Here is a 20,589-nt window from a genome sequence, read left to right on the forward strand (position 1 = left end):
AAAGCACTGTGAATATGTAATTGTAAATAAAATTACAATAAAATCTCATTTGTTACATATAGCTCAAACTATCTTAAATAGATGCAACGAAGTGTTGTTGAATAAATTCACTAGCACCTGAATTATAATCTTGTCACATAATCTTGAGCTTTCGGTACAATAAGCTACCTTAGTGTATTATAAATTGATTTGAAGGCCAAAAATTCTGCAAGTTTTTGAAACTAATTTCGATCGAGTTAAACTCTATTAGTAAAAACAGACTTTATACTTATACTTATATATTCCAGGCTTTCAACAAAATGCTGAAGAATTTTAGGTGCTAATTTGTGTATATTTTTTGGACATTCATATTGTAAGTGTTTCATCTTTTTAACTTTTGTGTAATATTTTAACTTTGTGTAATGTTTTGCTTTCAGCTAAATTTGTTTATTTTTAATTTTCATATTTATTTTCATTCATTTTTTATACTTTCAAAAGTTAAAATATGATTTTTATTACTTTCAATTAGCTAATCATCTATCAAAAAAGTCAATTCAAAATCAGAACATAGTCATTTATTGCAAATACAATCTTAATCTAGTTGTAAACTCATCAAAAAATCACTCGATCGACCTCCAACGAGAGCTACAATAAATCAAAAATATAAAAATGAATTATAATCCATTTGACGATGATGAAAATAATCAGGAGTCATACAAATCTAACTTTTCAATTCCTAAAGTTCCATTCTCAGCATATACTGACAATTATAAAAAATCATCCAAAAGATATATACCCTTAAATGATAGTGATGATGAAGACAATAACATAAGAATTTACAAGTCTGATAACGAAGCTAGACAAAATAATAATTACAACGGACAAACTCAGGATTTTATTGGGTTTCCTTCTTCAGAGGCTGGAGGCTCTTACGGTAATGAAGTTAAACTGTCACCTAATATATTTTCAAAAAGCACTTCTAAAACAAATGATTATTCGAAACATAAAAAATCACCATTCGTAGGAACAACTCCATTTTTGGGCTTCAATGAAATAGAAAATGATACTGACGACTCAAGGGCCACACCAAGAGCAAAATATGCGGCAAATGAATCACCAAAGAGACTTAAAAACACGGAAGTATTGATGAAGAATATTGATAATGATAATGATGAGTATGAACCAAATTCTATTTCTCCAATAAGAAAATCCATGCAAGAGAGTACGATCAGTAGTCAAAGGTATCTAGATCCACCAAAACCAATATTTTCTCCAGAAGCATTTGCAGAAGCTAAGTCTCACAACATTTATAATGAAGAAGATCAGAACACATTAAATGAAAATTCCAATGACAAATATGAGTACCATGAAAAATCCAATGAGCTTGGTGATACAAAATCTTTATATTCTGACTCAACTGCGTACAGCGGTAGCTCATATTTAAATCATCAAAATGATGAGTCTGAGTATTTTGGAAAATCCATTGATGGTAATATAATGCAAAATATTGAACAAAATATAGAAAATGGATATGTACCGAATAGAAACAAAACTTTGACAAGAAGAAAAGTTAGATTAGTTGGTGGCAAAACTGGTAATTTAGTGTTGGAAAATCCTATACCTAATGAATTGAAGAAAGTGTTAACTAAAACTGAATCACCATTTGGAGAATTTACCAATATGACTTACACTGCCTGTACATCTAGCCCGGATTCTTTTGTTGATGATGGTTTTACATTGAGAGCAGCAAAGTATGGTAGAGAAACTGAAGTAGTCATTTGTATAACCATGTATAATGAGGATGAATTTGCATTTGCTAGAACAATGCATGGTGTTATGAAAAATGTTGCACACTTATGTTCAAGACACAAATCAAAAGTGTGGGGAAAGGACAGTTGGAAAAAGATTCAAGTTATAATAGTGGCTGATGGTAGAAACAAAATTAGTGATTCTGTATTACAGCTATTAACAGCAACTGGTTGCTATCAAGATAATTTGACACGTCCATATGTGAATAACAATAAAGTGAATGCTCATCTTTTTGAATATACTACTCAAATATCAATAGATGAAAATTTGAAATTTAAAGGTGATGAAAAAAGTTTAGCTCCAGTTCAAGTTTTATTTTGTTTAAAGGAACAAAATCAAAAAAAAATAAATTCTCATAGATGGCTATTCAATGCATTTTGTCCAGTCTTAGATCCAAATGTTATAATCTTATTGGATGTTGGAACCAAACCAGATAATCACGCAATCTACAACTTATGGAAAGCTTTTGATAAAGATTCAAATGTTGCTGGTGCTGCAGGAGAAATTAAAGCTATCAAAGGAAAAGGATGGATCAATTTAACTAATCCTTTGGTTGCTTCACAAAATTTTGAATATAAGTTATCAAATATTTTGGATAAGCCATTAGAATCATTGTTTGGTTATATATCAGTGTTACCTGGAGCTTTATCAGCTTATCGTTATATTGCATTGAAAAATCATGAAGATGGTACTGGTCCCCTAGCATCATATTTTAAAGGTGAAGATTTATTGAAATCACATGAAAAGGATAAGGAAAACACCAAAACCAACTTTTTTGAAGCTAATATGTATCTAGCTGAAGATCGTATTTTATGTTGGGAATTAGTTTCCAAAAAGAATGATAATTGGGTATTAAAATTTGTAAAGCTGGCAACTGGTGAGACTGATGTACCTGAAACAATATCGGAATTTCTAGCCCAAAGAAGACGTTGGATCAATGGTGCCTTTTTTGCTGCATTATATTCTTTATATCATTCAAATAGAATATGGTACACTGACCATTCTTATGCTAGAAAATTTTGGTTACAAATTGAATTCATATATCAATTCGTTACATTGGTTTTCTCATTTTTTTCATTGAGTAATTTTTACTTGACATTTTATTTTTTAACTGGTTCCCTTGTTAAATACAAAAACATAGGTCATAACGGAGGATTTTGGATTTTTACTTTATTCAATTATTTGTGCATTTGCGTTTTAACATCTTTATTTATTGTTTCAATTGGCAACAGACCTCATGCTTCAAGAAATATATTCAAAGTCTTAATCATATTATTGACAATTTGTGCTTTGTATGCATTGATCGTTGGATTTGTTTTTGTTATTACTACTATAGACCAATTTGGTACAAACAACACATCGACTTATGTGCTAATAAGTATTGTGGTATCATTATTATCAACGTACGGGTTATATACGTTAATGTCTATCTTATATTTGGATCCATGGCATATGTTGACATGCCTGTTGCAATATTTTTTGATGATCCCATCTTACACTTGCACATTACAAATTTTTGCTTTCTGTAACACTCATGATGTATCCTGGGGAACAAAAGGTGACAATAACCCACAAGAAGACAAATCAAATCAGTATATTATTGAACAAAATGATGATGGTGAGTTTGAAGCTATAGTTATGGATGTTAATATTGACGAGGTTTACGTAGAATCACTTTACAATATTCGTGCAAAGAGATCTGGTAAAAAAATGAAACCAACAGCAAAGCCTAAAAATGTCTTGGACGGTGATGATTATGCCAAAGATGTACGTACCAGAGTTGTGCTATTTTGGTTGATTGCTAATTTGATTTTCATAATGACTATGGTTCAAGTTTATAAACCTGGAGATACTGCAAAAAATATATATCTTGCATTCATTTTATGGACAGTTGCAGTTTTATCATTGTTTAGAGCCATTGGTTCATTAGGTTATTTGATTCAAAACTATGCTAGGAATTTAGTGGAATTAAAAAGTAAGTGGGTTAGTAGAAAATCAGGATACACCATACCATCTCATAATGCCTTGAATTGAGCCTAAAATAAATTTAAACATAACGTGTAATTAAATTTTATTATAGATGTAATAAGTAGATTATATAACATATAGAATCATGATACCTAATTTATTAAATTTTAAATGTTTTACATTTATTTGTCTTGAAAACCTCTATTTGTCGTGAAACATTAACATGAGACACATTTGAATGTATTTTTCACTCAAAACAATAAAACAATTATAAATATACAAGTTGCGAAGAACCAACAAGGATTTCACTTTTCATTCTGGACTAAGTCATTCATAAAAACTTGTCTTTCTGTAAAATTCTATTTTTAAAATGGTTGCTCTCGAACGGAAAAGAAAGTCAGAAGAAAGTCTAACAAATGGTAAACACAAGAAGCATAAATCATCACTTGTAACATCATCATTCATATTACATTCATACTCAAAATTACCAGATATAAATGAAATACCCAAACCCAAAACGGAGGGACTTGACATATTTGTATGGGGATCGGGATCAATGTGTGAGTTGGGATTAGGTCCTGCAGCTAGCACGAAGGAAGTTAAAAGACCAAGGTTAAATCCATATTTGAGTGAAGAAAAGCTAGGAGGTACAAAAATAGTTGATTTTGCAGTTGGAGGTATGCATACATTAGCATTAGATGGTAAAAATAGAATATGGTCTTGGGGAACTAATGACAGCGCGGTATTAGGAAGAGACACGTCAGACTCAAAAGTTGCTTTAAAAGATATGGACGCCGATGATAGCGATGACGAAGATGGAGATTTAAATGAAGCTGAATCTACGCCAGGTTTAGTTGAAAACTTGAAACCAGATGAAAAGATTATACAATTAGCAGCTACAGATAATTTGAGTGCGGCCCTTTTATCAAATGGAGATGTATATGCATGGGGTTGTTTCCGTTGCAATGAAGGTTTGTTGGGATTTTTGAGAAGTGAAATTAAAATACAAAAAACTCCAATGAAAATACCTGAATTGAAAAATATAGTACAATTAGCCAGTGGAAAAGATCACTTATTGGCATTGGACTCAAAAGGAATCGTTTTCGCTTGGGGTAATGGACAGCAGTTTCAATTGGGTAGAAGAATACTAGAAAGACATCGTTATAGATCCTTAGAACCACAACAATTTGGTTTATATAATATTAAATACGTTGCTAGTGGAGATTTCCATTGTTTTGCCGTAGATCATAATGATAAAGTTTATGCTTGGGGTTTAAATCAATTTGGACAATGTGCGGTTACTGGAGCAAATGGGGAATTAGAAGATGGTTCCATTTTAACGAAGCCTACTTTAGTTCCAGAATTGAGTAATTTAGGAATACAAAAAATAGTAGCGGGAGAACATCATACATTAGCATTAACGGCATCAGGTGAAGTTTTAGCTTGGGGTAGATACGATATGAAAGAGGTAGGTATCCCACATGATCAACTACCGGCATCAACTTTCAAAGATCAACATGGCAAACCAAGATCAGTTCCTACTCCAACAAAATTAAAGTTTGGAAAGACTGGAAATGTGTTAATAAAAGATATTGGTACCGGGTCACATCATTCGTTCGCTGTGACGGATGATGGTTTTGTTTATGCTTGGGGTTTTTCAGAAACATATGCTCCCGGGTTAGGTAATTTAGAGGAAGATGTGGAAGTACCAACAAGAATTGTAAACACTGCTACGAAAAATGAAAATATTGAAATAATTGGTGCTGGTGGCCAATTTTCAGTAAGTGGAGGAATTAAAATTAAAGATGAATCAAAGGCAGAAGAGAGGTTAGAAAAGTATGAAGACATAGATGATGAATAAGGAGATAAGTGTACATTGATTAGTACATTAGAAAATTATAAAAGTTTTTACCTTCGTAATATTAATATAAATAATTCATTAAATTTGTATTCGTAAAATTATATAAATCATTATTAGCTCACCAATTAGTTTCATCCCATTTCACAAGTTCCAAAGCTTGTTGATGAACATCCTTTTGAACTTTCTTTCTCATGTAAAAAATTGGGCAATCTTTGTTAGAACAAAGAACTTCTTGATGTAAAGACCCTTGACATCTTTGACATTCTGTCCATAATCTTGAAAATTTATTTTCTAAATAGTTCATTTGGGAAAGGGCATTAGAATATAATTCTGGACCTTTATTTTCTTTTATACAATTTGGACACAATGCTCCTTTATTGCCATCTTTTAAGGGAGTCTTACAATTAACACATAACTCTGCCTTTTTCGCAAATCTCATAAGACCTCCCGTTTTTGGAGCAGACATCTTAATAGTTCTAGTATGAGCACCTTCAATTAATTCTTTGGTTTTTGATTCTCCCAAAATTGGCACGAAGATCCTTTCCAAGGGTTTTGACATTTGTTGATCCAAATAATATTTGACATCAATCGGTAATGAGTTTTCTAAAACGTATAAAGGATCTTCAGATTTTTCATAATTTTTATCACTACCTGATTTTATGATCACATATGCAACTCTATCACCTAAAGTTGGTGCTGAACCAGGGTCCCTTTTCTTCATTCTTTCAGCAAGTTCAACATGTGCTTGTTTTGCTGAATAATCATGTTTTGAGTATGCCTTTGTTATAACTAGTTGAGAAAGATCGACTCTATTCTGTAGCAAATCAGCAATAGTTTGTTTAACAAACCTTTGAGCCTTTTCAACATTTCTCTCTTCTAAAATAAACTCCAAGACTTTTGTAATAACGTTTTGAACTAAACGACAATTATCTCTTCTAACAGTTTCAATACCTTTGGTATCCATTTTGTCAAATTTGTCAGGATTGGTCCAGTACAATCCGGCATATCTTTTCTTGTTTATTAATAAATACGGAAAATAAACTTTTTCAAATTCTAATTTTATAGGATTTTTGAATTTTTTTGAAACATAATTTGCAGCTTCTTCTCCAAATTTCATACAGGTTTCTATATCTTGATAACCAAATTTAACCATCACAGAGTCAGTATCACCATAAATGACTTTTGCATCATAGGGATGACCATTTTTCTTGGAATAATGCTCTTGTACTTCATTTTTCGTTTTTTCAATCATTTCTCTACCAAAAGCAGTAACTGAGGAAGAAATAGCTAAACATGGTAATTTACCGATTGTTGCACCTGTGAAACCATACACTGAATTTGCTGAGATTTTCAAAGCCAATTGTCTACCATTAAGCACATCTTTTTTAAATGGATCTTTTTCATTCTTCAAATCAGTTTTAGCTTTCTTTCTAGCAGTAAGTAATTCATTTAAGATTGTAGGCAAAATTCCTTGTTTTTTATTTGCATTCACAAAATAGTCTCCATTAGGAGTTTTTGTATAATCTTCTTCTTTCAAATTAAATGCTTTGATGGAATTTCTATTTAATAAAGTTGTATAGCATAAATTATGAGCCATCATAATGGAAGGATACAACGAGCTAAAATCCAATGTTGCAATTGGTACATCGTAATAACCTCTTTCTGGTTCAATGACAGTAGCACCTTCATATTCTTCATTTGAACCTTCACTTTTCATGTTTGGAATAACAATATCTTCTTCCAAACATTTTCTAAACAATTGTGAAACAACTTTTATTTGTTGTCCTCTTGATAACAAATAAGAAAATGGTACTCCTGTTACTCTTGCCATTTCCGTGTAATTCACCAAACACATCAATTTGTCTAATAACCTTAAAGGTAAAAATGCATCTTTTAGACAATAAACAGCCAATCTTCTTCTTGTCTCCTTTGTTCCGTTTTGTAAGTCGGTAATAATCGAATGTTGAACATCTTCTTTTTGTTCACCTAAAAAATGAGCTGACACAGAATTTAATGTATAAGATCTTAATTTATATTCTCTTTGAATAAATTGAAGTAAATCTAATTGCATTCTTCCATCAATATTAACGACTTTATTTTCTCTTGTTCCATATGCTCTTGAGCTAAAGACAGCATCTTTTATTTCTTGTTTAACATACTTCAATCTACCAAAGTATGGGAATCTGGGTAATTTTAAAGCTTTAGCTCTATCGAGAACGTAAGGTATATCAAAATTTGTTGTATTATAACCAATGATAACGTCTGGATCGACTTCATTGATAAAATCCTTCCAATGCAATAACATATCTTCTTCCTTTTTATGTTCAAATATTTGTGAACCAATGATTGATGAGCAAGTATTGACCGTAAATACATTTCTTACAAATGGTTTAGTATCACCCAACTTCAGAACAACGTTTGCAATTTGAATTACAGGGTCTTGATCTGGTTCAGGAAATATACCTTTTCTACCAGCACATTCTATATCAAAAGATAAAATACGTAATGGAGCCATTTTCAACCAATCACCTTCTGATGGATGAGCTATTAAATCCTTGTAATTTATGTTACATTCAATTTGACAGGTTGAAATTTTATTCGAAACCATTTTATATTTTGTTTTAGGTAAAGTAAGCCATGACATACCAGTAACTTTACAATCAATCATCAATCTCAACAAGTAGTTTATATTGTCATATATGACACTTTGTTGTATTGGAAATAAATCATCAAATCGTATTTCTGCTTTTTCAAAAGCTGTTCTCAATCTAGTTATATTTTTATTACTATTGACGTAAATCTTAAAAAAAGGTGTCTTGATATTATTATTAAAACCCCAAATTGATTCCTTCAAAGTGATTTCAACGTCAACTACCCCATCATAATTGGATCGTAGATAATTTGTAAAATGAACTAAATGCTGATCTTTTATAAATCCTTTAGGCACAGGTGAATAAAAATAATGAACAAACCCAACGACGTTACACAACACTGAATAACCTTCCTGGGTAATCCCAAAAAATCGAGCATAAGTAGAATCGTGTTCGTTATATTCTTCAGCATCTAGTTGTTGAAATGATACATCCTGTGAATTTGGGTCAAAATCTTTTGGTAAATCAGGTCTGGCCCAATTTTGATCTTCTTCCGACCCTAAAGTTTGAGCTACTTGTGTCATATCTAATAATTCTCTCTCAAATTCCGAAGGTTCCTCTGATCCAGTTGGTCTTTTCACTTTTTTCAACAATTTTTCTTGAGAAGGAGTTAACTCAAACAGTGATGTTGCTGAAGCCATTTGAGATGCAACGGGCAATGAATGAGCCTGGTCTTGATGAATTTCTTCAAACTGCCTTTTTCCAGACATCTTTATTCTCTATATGTAATTTTTGATCTTTATTAAGTATGGTTCAGATTGTTAATGATACTTTGAATGCAAATAAATAAAAATGTAATAAATAATTGAATTTGATGTAAAAAATTGGGATACGTTGATTATTTGTCAAAACTTATTGTTGTTGGTTGATCAATGACTATTTGGTGACTACTTGTAGATGATTCAATGCAAAGTATTGTATGATTTGAAGTGTATTGATAAATTGAATTGTAAAGTATAATATGTATTAATATTAAGTGTTACAAATCTATCGCGTCTGTTAAGCTTAGATCGTTTTATAATTCCTGTATATTAGATTTCAATATTGAATATGATTTTGATTTACGAGAAAGACGTGTCATTCAAAGATTTCCAGGTGGTAGCGTACAAAATAGATTTTGCAACTTTCAACTTTTTTTGAAAGACTATCTACTCAATTGATTCATTTGCTTCGAAAGCCGTGAAGTTCACCATCGTTGCCTTATGCAGCCTTTTGTATCTACGGCATCTTCTTTTGGAATTGAGTGGATTTTTTTGTTTTCGTTTTTTTGTTTTATGTTTTTTTTGAAAAGTAGAATAATTTGATTAATTTCGCAACAAACATTTATGAATTTACATATAAGCGTTGTCTCAAAAATCAAACCAAATAATGAACCTTACTTATTGTTATTGGTTACAACGAAGGAATATGAAATCTTCTTTTACTAGTATTTGCTTACAACTTAATTTGTGGTCAATTATTCCAAATCACTCACAACTAATTTGTCGTGTGAGGAATGGATTTTTGATACAATAAAAAATCAAACAGACTGAAAACTTCGGACTTTGGATCGAGAATGAAAAATAAAACCGAATTAGTATTGAGAACCAATAACCACCTAAATGATATAACATATGTTCAAATGACAAATGATAATTCCAATATATTGAATCCATTAGTGGTATGTTCCAAATTTGGGCTCACGAACATCAAGTTTAACAAGATCTTGAAAATTGAAAATAGTTAAATCTCATATATATTCAATTCATACTAACAGACCAATTTTTGTCAAATAGAGTGGAGCATGTGCAGGTATAGCGACAGATTTAGCCTTTTTCCCCATTGACACGATTAAAACTAGATTACAAGCAAAAGGAGGATTTTTCCAAAATGGAGGTTATAAAGGAATATACAGAGGATTAGGTTCTTGTATTATAGCGTCAGCTCCATCAGCTTCGTTATTTTTCATAACTTATGATAACTTAAAGACTCAATTAGCACCATATGTTAATTCACCTGTATATAGACATATTATTGCTGCTTCATTTGGAGAAATTATGGCATGCACAGTTAGAGTTCCTGCTGAGGTCATAAAACAAAGAACTCAAGCAAAATTTGAAGGAATAAACACTAGTTTGGGGAATCTAAAATATATTTTGAATAATAAACATATATTGAAAAATCTTTATCGAGGTTGGAATAGTACAATAATCAGGGAAATTCCATTCACAATGATTCAATTCCCTCTTTATGAATGGTTAAAGTCACATACTTGGAAAGTAAGTGCTTCTGATACAAAAGGAGACAAATATGTAATATCAAGTGGTGTCAAAGGAGCATTGAGTGGAATGATAGCGGGTGGATTTGCAGCAGCTGTCACAACACCGTTGGATGTTATCAAGACTAGAATTATGTTAAGTTCAAATAAAGTAGGTTTTTTTCCATTACTCAGTCAATTAATCAAAGAGGAAGGTTGGAGAAGTCTATTTAAAGGCATTATACCTAGAACTTGCTGGATCAGTTGTGGGGGTGCCATATTTTTAGGATGTTATGAAATAGTTCACACGGAGATGATAAAAATCGGAATTTCTTGAGATTTTACAATTCAGATAGAGATTGAATCATACAATCAAATACCTTTAATTAGATTTAACGAGTATAATAGAGATGCATTAGAATAATGAATTTCAACTCTTCACCTCTCTACTCAATTTGGAATTAAGATTATTGTAGTTACGCGCTTTAGAAAAAAAAGTCAAATATTGAACCATATACTAACGAGACTTTCATGTATTGAATCGACTATCCAAAGTTAATACCTATTTCAGAAATGATGCAATGAATTTGAAGATGAACATAAAGTTAAAGTCATCACAAAAGTTAATTATTTGTATTTTCATCATGAGATTAATCAATTCGGTATCAATTCAAACTTTTTTTCAGGCAGATGAATTTTATCAATCGTTAGAACCTGCTCATTTCTTCAAATATGGATATGGATACTTAACTTGGGAATGGAATTATCAATTACGATCATCTATTCATCCGTTGATACATGTTTTGGGCTATATTATAGCTGGCGAAGATCGAAATCTTATTCAATTCATACCAAAACTTATCAATGCTATAATTGCGACTACTTTTGATTACTCGCTATATGGATTTATATTAAATTTTTCGAAAAGTAGAGAGTTAGCGTGGATTGGATTAGTCTTGTCATTAATAAACGCTTTTAATTGGTTTGTGTTGACTAGATCATTTTCAAATAATCTTGAAGCTTGTTTTACAGCACTAGCTCTTAAATATTGGCCATGGGATAAAAAAATTTCAGGAAATTGGTATATTTGTTTAAGTTTCATAGTTTTGAGCTGTATTGTTCGTCCCACAAATGCAATATTCTGGCTTCCATTAGGAACATGGCTTTTATTCAACATCAAAATACAAATGAACTGGATAAAAAATTCAATTATAGCAGTTGCTGCAATTCTAACACTAAATATGGGTTTAGATTACTACTTTTACAAAACAATAACATTTCCGTATCTTAATTTCATTCAATTCAATTTCATTAAAAATTTAGCATCGTTTTATGGAGTTGCACCATGGCACTTTTATCTCCTGCAAGCGTTGCCATTAATGTTATTGACTTCCATTCCTTTATTTATTTTTGGGCTTGAGAAAAATATATTGTTAGTTTCATCGATCTCATACGTTTTTGGATTTTCATTGATTAAACATAAAGAAATTAGATTTTTGATGCCGCTACAACCAATCATATTATATTTCTCAGCCAGAGGGTACATGAAAATTAATAGAAATTACATTATGATTACGGGATTTTTCATAAACATGTTTGTTGCAATCTTTTTGAGTAACGTCAATGAGAGAGGTGCAATTGATATCATTAATTTTTTGAAGAGGAAAGATAACACATCAATTTTATTCCTTACTCCATGCCACTCTTTTCCATGGCAAAGTGCATTCCATAATAGGGCATTAGACTTGAGATTCTTGACTTGCGAACCTCCGCTACAACTAGACAATCCAACTTCTGAAGAATTAAGAGAATATAGAGATCAATCAGATAATTTTTACGACAACCCCGAAAATTACATGAGTGACCTTGTCCAAGATTCTGAAAATGCAGCTGAGTACATAGTCGTATTTCAAGGACTTGAGAGCTTAATGGACGGACTAGATCCATTATATAAAAAGGAGAGACGTTTGTTCAATAGTTATTTTCATTGGGATGATAGAAGAAAAGGTGACATCATACTATATAAAAAAGTTGTAGGTTAGTTGTAATATCTTCTGACTAATGAAATTTTGCATATACAAAGATTTTTGCATTAAATTCGATAAAACTACTTTAGAGTCAATACCCAAACATTATAACTAACCATAATTAGCTCAAAAGTTCTACTTGTACTAGTGCTTCATTCATATACATTCCAACTCTAAATATCTCCCATAATGCTTAGCCTAATTCTGTATATGCAACATCTGATACGTAGATTCTCAAACAATAACCAGCAGCACATTTCTTACACTTAAAAGCTTACAAAAATATACCATGCAATCGTGAACTACAATATTTTGACGTCAATTCAAAACATTTAGGACCTAAAAAAATTACTGTACCGTATATGTCTTTCCTTTTTGTGCAATAAAATTAATTTTTCTGCTGTATTTTCGCACTAATTTTGGCTTACCTGAAAATTACCTGTTAAGTCTCTAAGTTCGAAACCTTTGGAGAATCAATGGTTTTAGTTATTTTTGTGTAATAAAAAGATTTTTTCTGCTGACTTTTCTCGCTTGCTTTGGCTTACTTAAAGAAACTAAGAATTTTTTTTTTTTGTTTGTAGGTTCAATTCCTGATTGAAGTAAAGTATGATAACTGCAAGTTACAGTTTTAACTTTGTGTTTTGTTTTTCTAAGCGATTGTTTTAGTTTATCACAAATACGCGTCTTATGTTATAACGATAAAGAGATCCAATTTCATTATCTAGCAGACCAACTCATATGTCACCTTCTGCTATATCGATCACAACACTCGAAACGTCAACGGCAAACACTGATGACGGGGCTATTGAAACTGCATTAAAACGACAGCGAGAAAAAATAGTCGATGATGAAGGATTGGAAGAGTATGATGAAAAATTATCAAAGATTACAAAAAGACAAAAACTATCTATCGATTGGTTTCCGCCATCTGTCACATCAATAGAAGATTATTGTGAATTCAAATCAACGACTTATTTTTCAGAAGTACCACAAGAGATTCTATTAAATCCGAACAAACCAATAGTTTTGGGTGTGGATGAAGCTGGAAGGGGTCCAGTTTTAGGACCAATGGTTTATGGGATATCATATTCATTAATGGACTATCAAGAACAATTGAAAAGTTTTGGATTTGCTGATTCAAAGCAATTGACCGATATTGTTAGAACCACATTATTCAAACAAATAGAAGATAAAGAGACTTTATTAAACAGGAATGTCGGATGGGCTACTACAACAATGACTGCAAAAGATATATCACTGGGGATGCTTAGGTCGGTAAATGGCCCAGGGGCTTATAATTTGAACGAACAAGCACATGACACTACAATTCAATTAATCAGACAAACGCTAAGTCGAGGGGTAAAGGTTAGTCATATATTTGTTGATACAGTTGGGCCACCAATTACTTATCAAAACAAATTGAAGCAACATTTCCCTGGAATTGAGATTGTAGTGTGTAAAAAGGCAGATAGTTTATATCCAATTGTTTCTACAGCTTCAGTTGTTGCCAAAGTTTCAAGAGATTTAAATATTCATCATCTTAATAAAAACATCGAAATTTTAAAAAATCAAAATTTAGGATCTGGTTATCCAAGCGATCCAAACACTAGTTTCTGGTTAAATCATAATGTTGATCAAATTTTTGGTTGGTGTTTTGGATTCATTAGGTTTTCATGGCAAACTGCAAAAGACAGTTTAATGAAAAATGGGGCAATTGAAGTCACATACCAAGATGATATAATGAAGAATAAGAGTTATGGAGATATAAATAAAATGTTTGATAATAAGAATGCAAATAGAAGTAAAATAAATAAAACATATTTCAATAGTGATAATATAGACTTATTGTAGACTTAGTTTAGAAATAATAGAACAAGACTATAAATTGAAATTTAATGACATTTCGAGTTTCTTGTAGATGAACATAGCTTGAGGCTGCAAATTCTGAAACATCAAATATGTTTTTCTTTCAGGAAGTACAAGTCCGATCAAAACTTTGAGACGGAAAACATCGATGCGCGTGGAAGTAGCTACCAAAACCAAAATTACAGCCGATATCCCAAAAGCTTTGTAAGTCACATTCCATGACTACATCGTATAAGAAATCAACACTTTGAGCACCAATCACTTATACCAGAAAACCGTCTTTCAATTTTGTGAATACCATTATTGGTAAAATATTATTTAATTAAACAGTTCATACACATTTTGTCCAAATATTCAGTGTTTTTTTTCGGAGTTGGTGCTACCAAAGTTTGAAATAGATTAAGAAGAGATTTTACCTATTAACATCAGAAATTATAATATTAATACAATAAAATAATATTGTAGTTGACTTCAATATCGTTATCATAAATTCACTATTCAATTCGTGTCAGTAAAAGTTCAGACAGCTCCTTGATATATCTTTTCATTACCTATTCAAATTTCATACATCAAATTTTGGAATACTAGAGATAATGTCTGCTTTATTTGCTGTTTCAAGATCAGCAATGGTTTTACGCACCATGACTTTAAGATCATCATCAAATATGGTTAATACTTCGTCCTTCTTAACATTGGCTAGGATGTATTCATCCGGGAAGTTTCCACCACATACTGTTATTCATATGCCAGCTTTGTCGCCAACGATGACTCAAGGTAATATCCAAGAATGGTCTAAAAAAGTTGGTGATGAATTACAACCAGGTGAGGCTATTGCAGAAATTGAGACCGATAAAGCTTCAATGGATTTTGAATTTCAAGAAGAAGGTTATTTAGCTAAAATTTTATTGGATTCAGGTTCAAAGGATGTACCAGTAGGTCAACCAATAGCCGTTTATGTCGAGGAAGAAAAAGATGTTCCCGCTTTTAAAGATTTTACTGCTGCTGACGCAGGGGAAGCACCAAAGCCTGCAGAACCTGAAGCCAAAGAAGAGGAAAAACCAAAAGAAGAAAAGAAAGAAGAAGTGAAAGAATCAAAGGATTCAAAATCTTCCTCATCATCTTCCACTCCATCCAAATCAGCTGCTCCAACAGATAGAATTTTTGCTTCACCGTTAGCCAAAACTATTGCCTTAGAAAAAGGTATTGCATTGAAAGGAGTAAAAGGATCTGGTCCACATGGTAGAATCGTTGCTAAAGATTTAGAAGGCCTTGAATCAAAACCAGCTTCTACACCTGCAGTATCCCCTTCAGCAGGTGCAGCTACATCTGCGACTGGTGCCAATTTTGAAGACATCCCAATCACGAGTATGAGAAAAACTATTGCTTCTAGATTATTACAATCAACTCAACAATCACCAACTTATATCATTCAATCACAAATATCAGTTTCTAAATTATTGAAATTACGTGCTTCATTAAATGCATCAGCTGATGAAAGGTATAGATTATCTGTGAATGATCTTTTAATTAAAGCCATTGCTATTGCATCAGTTAGAGTTCCACAAGTCAATTCTGCTTGGCTCGGTGAACAAGGTGTAATTAGACAATATAAAAATGTTGATGTTTCAGTTGCTGTCGCAACCCCAACAGGTTTGATTACTCCAATTGTAAAAGATGCTCAAAACAAAAGATTATCTGATATCTCAAATGAAGTAAAAGATTTAGGTAAGAGAGCTAAAATTGGAAAATTAAGTCCAGAAGAATTCCAAGGTGGAACTATATGTATTTCAAACTTAGGAATGAACCATGCAATTTCAGCCTTCACTTCGATCATAAATCCACCACAATCGGCTATAGTTGCTATTGGAACTACGGAAAAGAAAGCTGTTCCAAGTGAAGTTAACGAACAAGGATTTATCTTTGACGATGTTATTACTATCACTGGTACTTTTGATCATAGAGTAGTTGACGGTGCATTAGGCGGAGAATGGATTAAAGAATTAAAGAGAATAATTGAAAACCCATTGGAAATGTTGGTTTGAGGAAAATATAAGACATGTGACCCATGTAATACTTTTAGTAAATCATTAATGTAAAAAAATTAACTGTTCATATAGAATTTGTAGATCCATTTTAAAAAACATTGAATTTTTCATCTCCTGTATGCTCACCTTTTGTCATTTACTTAAATCCAACTTTGGAATTGTAGCGCTTAATTCATCGGTCTTATCAAGTCTATATCCTAACGGGAAACTATCATACCTTTTTAAATGATAGAATTGTAGTAAACCTCTTAACGCGATTTCTTGATCTAAACTTATATTGAAATCATTTTCTAAGTCTTTCCCACTAAGCCAATTATCTTTCAAAGATAGTCTACAATTCAAATAAATTAAACTGATTAAATCCATATTATTACTTTTCCATTTTCTGCCTTGGTAGGGGACTAATTTTTTAAGAATTTTTAATATAGGTTTAGTGAAATGTTCATTGTCATAATTGATTAGTATCATTTTAAATAATTCAGACGGTTTTAGGTCGTTTATGATAAATATTCTTTGAATTTGATTTTTTATTAGGATTTTGTTCGTAATAATTAATAAATTAGATAATATTGTTGCGAAATTCACATTATAATTCTTTATATAAACATTGTTTATGTTATTCGTGTCAAGTTTTTTTGGTAAACCTGATATAAATTCATTATTCGTGAATTTGTAAGTATGTTCTTTATCATCCTTTTCCAAACAACGATTGAAAAAATTTAATTTCGGTAGAATAATTTGAGGATTCATCAATTTATTTTGATTAATTAATATCTCATACTCAATTAACTCATCTCTCTTGTCTGAATCCAGTTGTGGAATTGATTGATTATTGACATTATTAAAGCTTGTGCTGATGAAATCCAATGCCACGATAAAAAATTGTTGATCAAATAAAATCGTGGATAAGTAGTAGTATTTCAAGACATGACTTATTTTAAACCATCTTAATAAGGATAAAATGATACCAGTTGTTGTTTTTGTGAGAATTTCCTTTATGTTCATTACTTCCAATTGCGCAAGTAAAACAGATTCAATTTTTGATTTTGCCTTCTCATTTTCTTGAGTCAATGGAGAGTTGACTATGAACGATGTTGAAGAATTTAGCTCCAATTCATAGAATGTTAAATTATTTTCAATTCTATTATTCTTCAAAACCTCCATAAATACTTCAATGATGGAAGAAAGTCTAAAATATGTTTTTGAGTAAAAACTTTCAACTCTTTTTAAAGATTCAATTTCTTTGGTTTTGCTCGGAAATTTCTCTATCAAAACTTCAAAATTATAATCAAATTCATCTTTGTCTGCATAAGATGTCTCGTATCCTCTTTCTTGTTTCATGAATTTGTCTCTTTCATTCCATAGTCTTTTCAATGAGTAGTTTTCATAAATCGAATTTTTCAAAATCTCATCCGCTTCAACTATCGCCAAAGGCACGCTTGAATTTTTTTCCTCATCATTAGGATAAATAAATGGCATAGATTGATTGACCTGGTATGACTTTCTTATTTTCTCGCCTCCTGACATATATTCTGATGACATTAATTTGGGAGATGGCAACGGTGTAGCTATATGAACATGCTGTGCAGGTAATTGACTCAAAACTGTATGTGATTTGTTAGTCTTTGGTGGCTCTATGATATTTGATAATGAACTTGAAAAGTTGTTGATGGCCATAAAATATTGATATTTTTTTTCAATTGATTCTGCATTGTTATTAGCTTGATTTGAATTATTATTTAATTGCTCTTTTGTATAGTCAAATAAAGGGTATTTATCTAACAAATCTTCTCTAAAAGAAAAGTAATCTAAAGGTGACAAAGTCAATTTTGTCTTCCCGTTCTCTCCTTCTAAATTATTCCTTACATTATGCAACTCATTAAGGAAATTATCACAATTCTTCAAATGATCAGAATCACCCATTTCCAAAATTATTAATTTATTTAATAGTGTTATCACATGTCTAATCCTATAGGAGCTATTTTTGTACCATTTCCAATGCTCAATAAATTGGATTATAATCTCTGTTAATTCAACTTTCAGTAAGTAACTTTTAAATAATAGCACATGAAGATTATCCTTGTTATATAATGAGACCAATGTCATGAAAAAGATTAAGGTCAAGATTCTAAAATAGGTTTCTTCAATCTTATTTGACACAACCAGCTCACTTGATGATGTTGTATCCACTCTTATGCGTTCCATCATGAAATCTTTTAGTATTCTCACCAAAGGTCTGTAAAGTTCAAGTTTGATCAACTTCAAATTATTATTCGTTATCGACCCCAATTGTTCATCAGGAGTTGATTTTGTAGCATACTCGCCAAAACTATAATATAAAACACTTTTTAAATTCACCAAGTTGTTATCAATTGTCATCTCATTTAGTTCCCTTGCAATATTTTTAATATCATTTCGTTTTTCATATATGTCTGTCAATCGATCCAATCCACCCAAAGTTTTCAAATCGTTATAAGAAAACCACTCTGATATTTCTTGTTGTAAATCATAGAATTCTTTCTTAACAAACTCCAAATGCAGCTTAGTCATCAAGAATTGATAGTTTAACGAGGATCCATTGGTGTTATTCGTATGATTCTCTTTCCCACTACCAAATTCATTTGCTTCAGTCAAATCTAAATCATTCAAGCTATTGATGAATTGCTTCTCATTATTCACATCAAATTGTTTAGCTTTTGCACTTAATTTTTGTTGAAAGGTTTCATCTAATGAGGTATCATGTAATTGTTGCCTAGTATCTTCATCTGGATGATCGATAATTTGATCCTCTAATTGATCTATTTGTATTGGTGGTAAGTCCTCTTCATTCTTGTCCATTATAATGAAGACGTTTCAACATTTGTTATTATGGTACGTGAACGTATAATTTTGAATAGATCAATTTACTCGAGTACCTTTTTTGCAATTAATTCACGATATATTTGTAATAAACTGACTCAAGTATAATAATTCCTATTCTGATCGATATGAAATGTATTTGATTTTTCAGAATCAGTGTCGTGACTTTTAAGAAGCAAAAACGTCACCTAAGTTTTTGAAACCTCGAAGAGACAGATTTGCAGTTGGTAGTTACAATAATTATATTTCATTAGAGATCAAATTTTCAAATTATAACAATAATATCATCATATTAAAATTGAAAAATTAGGTCCCTTATATTAAAATTGACTTTTCATCCACCATTACATTCTTATTAATAAAAAAAAGCATATTTTCACTCATTCAGTTCTATTTTAGCATATTTCATAATCAATACCCTTATAGTTCATTACATATATTTATTTAGTTTACAAATCTACAATTTATTAAAATGTCACTCCAATCTTTTGATCAATCGATAGCAATTAACATAAAGGTTGTTTCATTGATAGATCAAGTGATAAAAGGATCGATATATACGTATTCATCATCCAATGAAATTTTGGTTTTGAAGACGAGTACTGATAGTAAAGATCAACTGCATGAGAAAAATAGTAATATATCACAAACTTATAGAATTATAAATACTTCATTTATCAAAAGTATACAAGTTCTACCACCATTTCCAAGTAAAAGCGGTAATAACAAACGAAATAATAGTAGTATTCAACAAAACAAAAATCAAGATATAGAAAAAGTTAATATACAACCTATAAACATAGATGATTTAAAGCACTTTTTAAAAGAAGAAATTAGAAATTATGAACCTACACCAATCAACTTAGAGAGCACAACACCACTGCAAGTAACGAAATCATTCAAAAAAGTACCAGCGTTGCCACACAAACAACCACGACTTAATGATGATGGAAAAACCAATGACATAGCAACTAATAATCAACATGAAACAATCAAGTCTAATTCAAATCCTACGGACGGTACACTAAATCAAAATAAATCAATAGCATTAAAACTATATCATAAATTATCCGAAAAATTGGGTGTTAAAAATGTCAAAATTAATTCAAAACAAAATGAAATCATTGTTTATAAAGATATTAAGATAACAAAACCTTTTACGAATACTTCCAAAAATATTATCATCTTAAATAAGAACTCCAAATACTTGTTACAGTTTCAAAAAATATTGAAACAATTTTGGTTAGATATTGATAACGAAAAAAAAGGTGGTTAAATCTTGAATTAA

General features: G+C 31.1%; 7 protein-coding genes across 7 annotated transcripts; 5 read left to right on the plus strand and 2 right to left on the minus strand. All coding sequences in view use genetic code 12, as the record gives it.

The window, feature by feature from the left end:
* Window positions 1–648: 648 nt before the first annotated feature.
* CHS1 (chitin synthase) lies at window positions 649–3,822 on the plus strand (the record flags this gene model as incomplete). The annotated part of the gene is made up of 1 exon (XM_051759951.1): window positions 649–3,822. One exon carries the CDS (start codon window positions 649–651, stop codon window positions 3,820–3,822), a length of 3,174 nt encoding a protein of 1,057 aa, XP_051612151.1.
* A 304-nt stretch (window positions 3,823–4,126) lies between these two features.
* Window positions 4,127–5,617, plus strand: KGF55_004989 (Ran guanyl-nucleotide exchange factor; the record flags this gene model as incomplete). The annotated part of the gene is made up of 1 exon (XM_051759952.1): window positions 4,127–5,617. One exon carries the CDS (start codon window positions 4,127–4,129, stop codon window positions 5,615–5,617), a length of 1,491 nt encoding a protein of 496 aa, XP_051612152.1.
* Window positions 5,618–5,735: 118 nt separating this feature from the next.
* On the minus strand, window positions 5,736–8,978 carry POL3 (DNA-directed DNA polymerase delta; the record flags this gene model as incomplete). The annotated part of the gene is made up of 1 exon (XM_051759953.1): window positions 5,736–8,978. One exon carries the CDS (start codon window positions 8,976–8,978, stop codon window positions 5,736–5,738), a length of 3,243 nt encoding a protein of 1,080 aa, XP_051612153.1.
* Window positions 8,979–9,823: 845 nt separating this feature from the next.
* Window positions 9,824–14,382, plus strand: KGF55_004991 (GPI10; the record flags this gene model as incomplete). The annotated part of the gene is made up of 4 exons (XM_051759954.1): window positions 9,824–9,928; window positions 10,044–10,770; window positions 11,060–12,473; window positions 13,236–14,382. The coding sequence occupies 4 exons, from the start codon at window positions 9,824–9,826 to the stop codon at window positions 14,380–14,382; spliced, it is 3,393 nt and encodes a 1,130-aa protein (XP_051612154.1).
* A 608-nt stretch (window positions 14,383–14,990) lies between these two features.
* On the plus strand, window positions 14,991–16,439 carry LAT1 (dihydrolipoyllysine-residue acetyltransferase; the record flags this gene model as incomplete). Its single annotated transcript, XM_051759955.1, has 1 exon — window positions 14,991–16,439. One exon carries the CDS (start codon window positions 14,991–14,993, stop codon window positions 16,437–16,439), a length of 1,449 nt encoding a protein of 482 aa, XP_051612155.1.
* Window positions 16,440–16,574: 135 nt separating this feature from the next.
* On the minus strand, window positions 16,575–19,280 carry KGF55_004993 (uncharacterized protein; the record flags this gene model as incomplete). Its single annotated transcript, XM_051759956.1, has 1 exon — window positions 16,575–19,280. One exon carries the CDS (start codon window positions 19,278–19,280, stop codon window positions 16,575–16,577), a length of 2,706 nt encoding a protein of 901 aa, XP_051612156.1.
* A 493-nt stretch (window positions 19,281–19,773) lies between these two features.
* KGF55_004994 (uncharacterized protein) lies at window positions 19,774–20,577 on the plus strand (the record flags this gene model as incomplete). The annotated part of the gene is made up of 1 exon (XM_051759957.1): window positions 19,774–20,577. One exon carries the CDS (start codon window positions 19,774–19,776, stop codon window positions 20,575–20,577), a length of 804 nt encoding a protein of 267 aa, XP_051612157.1.
* Between the last annotated feature and the right edge of the window lie 12 nt (window positions 20,578–20,589).

This window comes from Candida pseudojiufengensis, assembly GCF_024610245.1.
Source record: "Candida pseudojiufengensis strain CBS 10847 chromosome Unknown scaffold10, whole genome shotgun sequence".
Classification (NCBI taxonomy): domain Eukaryota; kingdom Fungi; phylum Ascomycota; class Pichiomycetes; order Serinales; family Debaryomycetaceae; genus Lodderomyces; species Lodderomyces pseudojiufengensis.